This window comes from Pseudonaja textilis, chromosome 1 (genome assembly GCF_049901715.1).
Source record: "Pseudonaja textilis isolate UNSWEBS1 chromosome 1, rPseTex1.2, whole genome shotgun sequence".
NCBI classification, from domain to species: domain Eukaryota; kingdom Metazoa; phylum Chordata; class Lepidosauria; order Squamata; family Elapidae; genus Pseudonaja; species Pseudonaja textilis.
Genome location: NC_141990.1, coordinates 94,003,541 through 94,014,175, shown reverse-complemented (window position 1 = coordinate 94,014,175; position 10,635 = coordinate 94,003,541). Strand labels below are relative to the sequence as shown.

The following is a 10,635-nucleotide window of genomic DNA, read 5'->3' as shown; positions in this document are numbered from 1 at the left end:
GGCAGACTCAGACAGTGAGGAAGTTGGGGAGGAACATGGGCCAATCCTGGAGTCTGGGGAAGGCACTGATGAGTGCTTTGCGTCAGAGGCAGACATGGGGCCAGAGCTGTCTGATAGTTACCAGCTTCCTTCGGAGATGGAGATCAGTGGGGCAGAAGAACAGCTGGAGCCTGTTCCCAGTGTGTGCATGCACAGAGCTGCCAGGAGAAAGAAACAGTTAAGGAACAAGGGTCAACTCGGGAGTAAAGGCTCAGGTGGACAGTGAATGGCCCCTCCCATAGGGAAGAAAGAGGAGCGAAAGTGGTGTTTGTAGGAGATAATTAGTTCAATTCATTAGGGTGAAGATCTGTTCCTGACTTCTTGCCAAGTAATTGTTGCTACAGAGTGGTGTTTGGAAGATATCAACCTGGCAACTCTCCAAGCCTGATAAAGGTCTGTAGTTGTGAAATCTCATGAAAGACTATTTGCCAGGACTTTGCTGGAGAGGAATTCCCTTTAACCTAAATTAAAGGGGTTTTATTGGGACGAGGAGTCTGCTTCATGATCTTGGGAAGCCTAGATCAGAACAAACCCCACACCTGCTAACATAGCCATGTTTTAAGGAACTTCTGGAAAGTTGTCAAGGATGGGGCCGTCTCCATCTTGGGAGGGACAATGTAGGTGCCATGGTAGAAAAGGACCATCTTCTGGGTTGTGCCAAATGAAACTTTCCCAAACAGGACCCATGACATATAATACCTCTTCTGCCAGTTGTGATGGGAGGAACAAATGTTATCAAGCAGAAGTGGTCCCTCAGCAGAGATGTAATATATGCCATTCTAGGGGCACATATAATTGCCCACATCACTATATTCACCAACTGAAGTTTCCAAACACTCTTCAAGAGCAGTCTTTGTACATATTTTGAGAGGATGTATAGTTTCTAAAATTTCACAAGCATATTGCACGTTCAAATGCAAATCCAACTTTTAAGATTTCATTCATTTTAGCATGCCTCATTTTCCAGAACTTTTGCATTGTATAGCTTTGCACCAAATTGGTCTGGCCTACTCATTACATTTCAAACAACTTTTGAAGATGGATTGTCCATTTTAGCAATTGAAATTTGAGTGTCAAATTCAGTTTTGATAATTTTATTTTCTTTGGATTTAATGTTCAAAGTGAATTTAATGTTCCTTTTACAAGAAAAGTTTAATAGCCTGATATTACAAATGCATAACTGAATATCCCACTATTCATATCTGTACATATAAAAAGAAGCACAATAAAGCACAAATCCAAATGTAATTAATTAATGGCAAAATTGGTTGAGTAGCTATAGAAATTGAATGAATGATTGAATAAATAAATAACATAATTCATGCCAAGAAGACATCGTTGCTGTCCCGATTGGTAACTGGCATACTTTGCATAAATGTCACAGAAGCCTGTAATGTCAATGACGAGCACATCCAAAGGATAAATATACTCTGAATCATTACAACCCAGTGTAGAAATTTATCATTTCCTGTACTCAAGAATTACCTACTCAGGGTGTTCTCAGGTTCCACTCTTTTTCTAGCCTTCTCCTTGCATACCATATACGTCAGAAAATAGCTGCCAGATGCAGAATTACAGCAAATCATTGTACTATATCTAGGAACCATCTCTACAAGTAGGAGAAACACCACCATAAAAGTTCCATCTATTTTCAATCCATGAAGATACCCCAGGAAAAAAAATGGTATAGCTTAAATGTATCAGAAGTTGCTGTTTTAGCATGATCCGTAATTTTGCATCCAGTGGCTTTCTCCAAGATATGTATCGGCACAACCATGAAAGATTTTGTCCAAAAACTAGATTGGAGTTCATCTCTGTTCACCAGGAAAACCTGCAGGGATATAGCATGGGTATGAGAGTTCTTCATACAGACAGTATGTTGATAAAACAAGGGACAGATAGAAACAGTGTCTTTAACCAATGCATTCTGTAGGGAAAGAAAATTAAAAAAAAGATACAAAAGGGTTTGAATTCTATGGATAGGGCTTAGTCTTAATATACTGCTCTGCTGGGGTTCTTTCACTGTGTAAAATTTTTTTTTAAGTGTTTATCTGAAGTTGATTCTTCTGAGCTTATGGTTCCAGTTATGCCTGTGGAGTCAAGCCCAACAATAACCCCCTTAAGCACATTACCAAAAAAGGCTATTTTTGTGACGAGCAGTATTTGTAATAAATCTCTGGATTATTGGGATATAAAGAATCCAATGAAACAAGTTAAGTAAGTACTATGGTTCAAGCTGATTTGCTTCCACTGAGGTATACAGGAACTAATCTACTGTATTACACCTAATAATAATGCAGAGCCAATAGTGCAGCTTTATTTCTCCAGACTCTTGATATTCCACCAACAGCAGCTCAAGGAGCTATTTGAATACACAGGATTTCTTACAGGCATATGTTTTTTGCAGTTCTGCAGTTCATATGAACACAATTAAATAATAGGGTAGATAAGAGAAAGTCTTTCCCATTTAAACATTTAAGCCTCCTCTCCCAGCAATATGAGATATCAGCAGATAGGGAAACTTTTCTATCACTGATATAGGTCTTATGTATAATGTGTGTAATGTAGAGGAAGTAGCGTGTAAGCTAGAAACCCTGGTCACAATCATGCTGCCTTTGGCCTTGAACATTAGTGAGGTCTTAACCTACTATCTACCGCTAAGGATCTCAGAAGCAAAACATTGCCAATTCTTTTTAGTTCATCATGGTCATTTGTGTAATGTGTCTTCAATATTATTCTCTAATATTGCATAAATATTAACTGGTACATCTAGTTTAAGACACATTCTAAAAAAATGTATGTCAAAGCAAATTCAGTCAATCTATAATTCAACTTTACAGCTACACTCATGTATGATGAAAAAAATGAAATGAAAAAAAACCACAAAAATTGTAGGGTTTATTTATTGTGCTAACTCTTGGCAAATTCAATTTAAGTTCAACATGCTTTGAAAAACTTTCTACCAAGTTTTTATGAACACTTACAAGTGTTTCGTGCGCTCATGTGTTTATTTTTTCCAGTCAATTTACCAAATATAGCCAATGCTTATTGGCAAATTAAATCTCAGAATATAAACATCAAATAATACAATTTCATATTTTTTAGATATGAACAGATTCTGATCAGGCTTTATTTTAAAGTATCTTAAATGATAGATGGTTAGCGCTTATGTGGTTGCTATCAAAAGATTTATAAAATTATACAATTAGCATTATGAAAATTTACAAAATTAGCATTGACAACACAGTGTCAGTCTTTAAAGTACACAGCCATACACTAAATTTCTAATATCATAAAATAATACATTCAATATGTCTGTTAAATCTCATGAAAGGCTCATAAACCCCAAAAGAATAAATGGGAATTATGATTAACATATGGACTGCAAATTATTGCTTGGCTTATTTAGACATATAAAAATAGTGATCTGAAAAGTATTACTGGAATGTTTTTCATTAAAATACTAGTACAGGTCGTCCTCAGCTGACAACCGTTCATTTAATGACTGTTCAAAATTACAATGGGACTGAAAAAAGTGACTTATGACCAGTTCTCACACTTATGACCATGGCAGCATCTCTTCAATGATCAAAATTTGGGTCCTTTGCAACAGGTACATATTTATGAAGGTTGCAGCATCCTTGGGGTTCTGAGATTCTCACCACCTTTCTAGTGAACATCTGACAAGCAAAATCAATGGGGAAAACAGATTCGCTTAACAGCTGTAATGATTTGTTCAATAATCATGGCAAAAAAGGTCATAAAATGGGGAATGACAACTGTCTTATTAGCAACAGAAATTTGGGGCACAATTGTGGTCATAAGTAGAGAACAATCTGTATTAATACTTGATTGGCCAATGAATTCCTTGAACTGAAATGTTTTAAATGTCACATTTGGTAAAACATAATTTTTTTAACTGAAACTGTCCATTGTGAAATATAATTTGTAAAAAATCATTGTTACAGGAATACATGTATTGCATTAAGTTGCAGCTATACTCCATGTAGCATTTAAGTTGTTCATAGTAAAATGTGGATAATGGTCAGTATTTTCCGTTCATAATAACATTACAAATGCACATCAGAGCTTTTAGTGTATATTGTAAATTCCTTTAAACCACGTTACTTATCAGTCAAACAGTAATTAAGGCTGAGTGTACAGCAATGCCGAGTTCTACAAAATGAATGCATTGCAACCATCAACTCTGGCAGAAGACAGTTTGTTTCCTTAAACTTCATTACAGGCCTCTGGGGCAATTTGGATTACGGTGGGCATCTAAAGCCATTGGATCAAATGTATTGTGGTTTATCAGGTCTCTCATTTTGTCTCTAAGGCCATATGGGACTCTGGCTATTCTCCTAGAGTCTTCAATAGCTGCATCCTTGTACCTTAGAAGCTGATTGCTTTTCAGATCTTTTCTTCTTAAGGCTTCTTGCAATTCCCGTAGGTGGCATTTTTCATCATATTCAAGCTTCTGTTTACGGCAATGGTGGTTCCTTTCCTTGGCACTATTAATTTCTTTTATATGTTGTACTCTGTCTTGCATATTTTTGCTCATGATTTCCCTGGCCTGCTGTATCTTCATCTCAGCTATTTGCAACAACATCTCCTTGCGCCTTCTCTTTTCTTCCTCTGTCTCTTTAGCTCTCGCCTTGGCTACTATGCCATGTTCTTCTTCCTTGTATGACTTTTCTTTTAGTTCTCTATTCCTTTCTTCAAGCAGCTGCTCCAGGATTTCCTGAGACCTCTGAAGCTTTTGTTCAATGCAAAGTCTCTTGTACAACTCATCAGCTTTGAGCTTATCCTCAACTGGGTCTTTCATCTGCATGGGCTTGAGTTTCTTATAGTCATTCGGTTCTACTTTCCTCTTCTTCCTTTCCATTTCCTTTATAAGCCTCTTCTCCAGGGCCTGCAGCATCTTCTCTTTGTATGCATGAGAGTTCTGATCTTTGACATTTCGGTCCAACAACCGTTTATCCCAGACTTGCTTTTCCTGGCAACGTTTTCTATACTCAGCCTGAAGCCTAGCATTTTCAAATTTCTCTCTACGTCTACACTCCTGCTCTTTAGCTAGCTTTTTCCACTTCTTGTCACGCAACAAAATATCCCTCTCCCTAGCAGCCATTAGTTGCTCTTCCTCTAGCTTCGCCTTGGCTTTTCTTTGGTCCCGGTCCCTCTGCCATTGGTCCACATTGTCTGCCAACTGGTACTGCCTCTCCTTTTCCAACTTCGCTTTGTGCTTTTTCTCCTTCCGCCTCATCTTCTCCCAAGCCTCAGAGACCTGGAGCTGCCTATCCTTCATGTCTTCCTCCTCCTGATGCCTAGCTAACATCAAAGCAGCAAGCTTTTTGTCCCTTTCTGGAAGCATGTCTTCATATCTCTTCTCAGTCAGATCATGGAGGCTGACCTGAGCGTCTCCCTTCTTGCTCTTGTGGTGACTGTGGTGACGGTGATGATGTGAAGTGTTGTTAGGGGGCAAATAAGCCATTGGGTCTTCCTCCTCATACTGTCTCAAGGAATGCATCAGGTCTACCAGGCTAGGGCTGCTGTCGCAGGGCTCCTGCCAATCCCTTCTTTTGGGTTCCTTCTTCTCAAGCTTGGGAGAAGCTTTATGGTCGATCTGAGTGAAGGAAAAAGAAGACGGGCAAATTGACGGTGGCTTGCTGACGTCGGTGGGAAAGTCCGTTCCATATTCCAGAGCTCTAGTCACAGGACTGGCCCATTGGTCGTCCCGGAGCAGCTCTTCCACCCGGGTGCACCTGCCTGCCGGAGAGCGGCCGGGTAGCTCATGGTGGGGCTGGAAATCTCCGCCATAGAGAGTGGTACAAGAAGTGGTGCACGGAGTAGCGCAGCCCTCGCCGGCCGGAGCGAGGTAATGGTGCTGTTGGGGCAAAGTGGGGCGGCGCAGACGGCCCGAAGCGGCGGTGATGGCTGGAGCCTTAGTGTGCGGGAGCGAAGCGCCCCTGTACTTGCCTTTCCGCGGCAACAGCAAGCCGCCTTCGTCGCGGTACATTTGCGCCAGCTGGAGGCGCCCAAGGCAGCCCTCGCCTCCCGCCGCTTCGGGTTCGGAGCTGTAAGCCGCGTCCGGGAAGCATTGCGGCGGAGAGAAGCGCCCGGGGCTGATTCTCCGGCGCGTCATCTCTTGCTGCGTCTCGCTGCCCGACAGACTACAGCAGGACACGGCGGGCGGCTTCTTCCGGCCCTTGTTGGTGCTGGGCGCGCCTCTGTCGCTCGGGGAGACGCGCCACCTGCTCTCCGCCCCAAGACACTGCCCCGACCCGCGCCGCGGCCGACGCCGCTGCTGTTGCCGCTTCATGGCCGAAGTGGCCTGCCCGCTGCTCACGCAGCGACTTGCGCAGCATAGTGAAAATCAGCGCGCGTCACAATGGGGGAGACGGGGCCCATCCTCCTCCCGGAGCCCATTACGACGTTTGGCCGCAACGCGACCCTGCCCCACTCACCCCTACCTGGCCCTGGTTTCTCTTCTGCCGAAGGAAAAAAAGGCGGCGCGACGCGCGAGGGCTCCAGGCTCTAGAAGTGAGCTAGAACCAGACGTTTGGATGGCGCAGTGCCTCTCCAGATCCCAGCAGAACTGCAACTTCCCACAAGATCAGTGGAATGGGACGCTGCAGTAACACTTGGAATCCCATCTCTTGTTAGATCAAAAGCATTTTGATTCAATGCAAATTGCAATGCCACACGCTCACTTATATGGCTATTCTTCCAGAAAGAATAGGGCATTCCATGAGAGGAAAATGTCACCCGAGTTTTCGTCAAACAACTTATCGTAGACAACTTATCGTTGCCTGAGATTTTGCCCCTTCACAAAAATGGCTCCCAGGGTTGATGTTAACAAGATATAAAGCAAACAAATAGGATGTTTCTAAAAGTTACAGCTGAAGAATTTCGGTATAGAGGTTAGATATGAATCCCTCACAACACTTAATGCTATTTAGCTTTTAGAAGTGGGATGTGATGGAATTTTTCAAATATATCACATAGAAGTGTTTATTTTTTTCTATTTCTTAATGCAAGACATGTATATGTACTTGGTTCAGGTTACAGGAAGGCAGATTCCAAGTGGACATTAAAAAATTTTCCTGACAGAATAGTTCAACAATGAAAGCGTGTACACTTAGACATGAGGGCCAGCCTTCATGAGATATATAATGCAGCTGACTCAATATGCTCAGACAGGGACTACACATCTGGGATGTTTAATTTGGATTTTTACACTGCCCAGGCAGTTGGATTTGAAGGCCTCACTAGCTCATCTGTCTCTATGGTTCTAATTTACACTGTTTCAGCATCAGTTTACCTACTGAACAGATGTAAGGTTGTACTCTTGCATAATAATAAAATAGCTGAATTGAGTTTTCTGAGAAATCAATCCTGCTGTGTTCAGTAAGAATCCCTGGTTACAATTTAGTATTTTTTTTTTAGTATTTATTTGATTTGTCAATTGCTTAGAAGATACAGGCATAAGAATAAATATAGTTTTGAATACATGAGATAAATACTTATTAGAAAAATAACAATAGGACAGGGACCGTAGGCACGATTGGTGCGCTTATACACGCCTCCTACAGGCCTCTTAGGAAGGGGGTGAGGTCAATAGACAGTCTAAGGTTAAAGTTTTTGGGGTTTGGGGAAGAAACCACAGAGTCAGGTAGAGTATTCCAAACACTGACCACTCTGTTGCTGAAGTCGTATTTTCTGTAGTCAAGTTTGCTGCAGTTAACCTTGAGTTTGTATCTATTGTGTGCTCTTGTATTGTTATGATTGAAGCTGAAGTATTCATTTGCAGGTATGACATTGCAATGTATGATTTTATATACTATATTTAGATTGGACCAGAGGTGGCATAGTTCTAGGTTTTCTAGGTCTAGAGTTTCAAGTCTGGTGGCATAAGGTATTCTGCAATGAGTAGAGGAGTGGAGAACTCTTCTTGTGAAATATTTCTGGACTTTTTCAATTGTGTTAATATCAGATACATGATATGTGTTCCAGACTGATGAGCTGTATTCAAGTATAGGTCTAGCAAATGTTTTGCATGTTCTAGTTAGTACTATGATATTACCAGAGAAGAAACTACGTAGGATTAGATTAACAACTCTTAATGCTTTTTTGGCTATGTAATTACAGTGGGCTCTAGCACTTAGATCATTTGAGATGATCCTTGACAAAGTTTGGATCCTCAACAAGGTCTTGACTATTTAGCTTGTAAATTTTATTTTCTGATTTTTTTCTGCCAATATGTAAGACAGAGCATTTATTTGTTGAGATTTGAAGTTGCCATTTGATTGACCATTCTGATACACAGTCAAGGTCTTTTTGGAGGGTGTAGTATTGTCTGTGGTGTTGAATAGCTTTACATCATCAGCGAAGAGAACGCAGTTGCTCTTAATATGATCACAGAGGTCATTTATGTAGAGTATGAAGAGAGTTGATCCTAAAACACTGCCTTGGGGGACACCACTGTTGACAGGTACAGAATTTGATAGGAAGCTCCCAATTTTGACCATTTGTTGTCTGTTTGACAGGAATGCTTCTATCCAGTTATGTAGGTGTCCAGAGATACCATAAAATTTTAGTTTTAGTAGTAGTTTGTCGTGTACCACTGAATCAAAGGCTTTACAGAAGTCTATGTAGATTGCGTCTATTGCTTTGCCCTGATCGAGTTGTGTAGTCCATATGTTTTTGCAATGTAAGAGTTGCAGATTACAGGATAGTTTTTTTCTGAAACCAAATTGTTTATTAGAGAGTAGGTTGTTTGTCTCTAAGTGGAGGATAATGGATTGGTTAATAATTGATTCCATGACTTTACAGGTGACACAACATAAGGAGATTGGTCTGTAATTTTCAACTAGGCTGGGGTTTCCCTTTTTGAAGATGGGGATGACTGTGGCTTGTGACCATAGTTTTGGCAAGGAGCTGGTCCTGGAAGATTTTTCAAAGATTATGCTTAGAGGTCCGGCTATGGCAGTAGATAGCTTTTTTAAGAAGTAGGCACATATTCCATCTGGTCCAATAGATAGGGGTGGTTTTAGGTAGTGCAGTGCTTTTTCAACAATGTCTTCTGTAAAATCGATATGTATTAGATCATTGTAGTTGTCTGTAGTTTGACTAGGAAGTACTGGGCTTGATCCATTGCTGTTTACAAATACTGAGCCAAAGAATGTGTTAAAGAGGTTTGCTTTGATGGTGTTGTTGTTGCAGTCTTTGCCATTAGGTCCTTTCAGGGGTGGGATGGACCTTGAGTCTTTTAGTTTGTTGTTTACAAATTGTAGAAAGCACGGGTGGAATTTGTGCGTGGAAGGTTTTCCTCTTGTTTAATGTGATAATTAGTGCAGTCAGTTTTTATCTGGTGGCATAGATTTTTTTATCGGCTTTTGAAGTTGGCAACGTGACCAGATTTGTTTTTTTGCCAAAGTGATCTCTTTTTGGATTGAAGCTTCCTTATTGTTATGGGTAATCTGTTTTTCCTGGTTTTGGGAGTTGTTATTGGTACATATAGCTTAATGGTTCTTTTGATTTCTAATAAGAATATGTTGTAATGGTCTTCAACAGTATTGCATCGAGTGAATAGAAATTGCCAATCAAGGGAAGAGAGATTGTTGATTATAAGTTCATAGTTGCCTTTTTTGAAGTTATAATTGGAGATTTTGTCGTTGTGATGGTTTTTGCGTGGACATATGTTGAGACAAAAGTCAATCATGTCGTGGTTACTGTTGGAAAAGGGTTCTTTAATTTGTATTCCATAAATTGAATTCAAACTATTGCAGAAAATGAGATTGAGGCAGTTGTTAAGCCTAGTATTGTTGGTTACTAGTTGTTCCAGTCCCAGATTTGTTACAGCATTGTAGAACGTTGCATGTATGGGTTCAGTTGTACATTCATTTAGGGTCCAGTTAATATGAGGTAGATTGAAGTCACCAAGAAAGATAAAAGCATGTGGGCAGGATGCTGCCCATGTTAGTAGTGTATTTAGCTTGTTTACATGTTCAATGTCATAATCAGGTACTCTGTAACATAGTAAGAACTGAAATGTGATATTTAAGGTCAGTTCACAGATAATGGTCTCAGGAAGAGCAAGCTCTTGGGTAACTTGGATGTTTTTTAGATGGAGTTTAGGAGTTTTTATAGAAGATAGCAACACCACCTCCTCTACGGATTTCACGATCGGATCGGTAAACATGATAAGTCTCTTACTGAGGTAATGGAGTCAGGGAGAGATGCGTTGAGCCATGTTTCACAGACAAATATGATATCAAATTTATCCATATTTAGTAAGAGGAGAAACTCAGGTATTTTATTTACAAGGCTTCTTGCATTGAGTAGCTTGCATTTAAGGCCAGCTGTAGTTTGAATTGAGGTAGTTGGGGGCATGTGTGCCTAGTCTTGAGTGATGGTGGATTGGTTGAAAAAGATTTGGATGCTGAGTTGTGGGTTGTGTGACTTTCTTTTGATACAGTCTGCATGGTAATCAATGTACAGGTCCTTCTTTCCATTGTCTAGATGATTTTTGAGTTCTGTGCATAGTATATGGGAGCGGGCACGTTGCTGTAAGGTTAGGTCAGGATGAGATCAGAG

General features: G+C 40.5%; 1 protein-coding gene across 1 annotated transcript; it reads right to left on the bottom strand.

The window, feature by feature from the left end:
• Positions 1–2,355: 2,355 nt before the first annotated feature.
• CCDC185 (coiled-coil domain containing 185) lies at positions 2,356–6,727 on the bottom strand. The gene has a single exon (XM_026705412.2). The coding sequence runs from the start codon at positions 6,356–6,358 to the stop codon at positions 4,280–4,282; it is 2,079 nt and encodes a 692-aa protein (XP_026561197.2). The 5' UTR covers positions 6,359–6,727; the 3' UTR covers positions 2,356–4,279.
• Between the last annotated feature and the right edge of the window lie 3,908 nt (positions 6,728–10,635).

Excerpts from the sequence above, each read along its gene's own strand:
- CCDC185 (XM_026705412.2), bottom strand. The coding sequence starts at position 6,358 with ATGAAGCGGCAACAGCAGCGGCGTCGGCCGCGGCGCGGGTCGGGGCAG.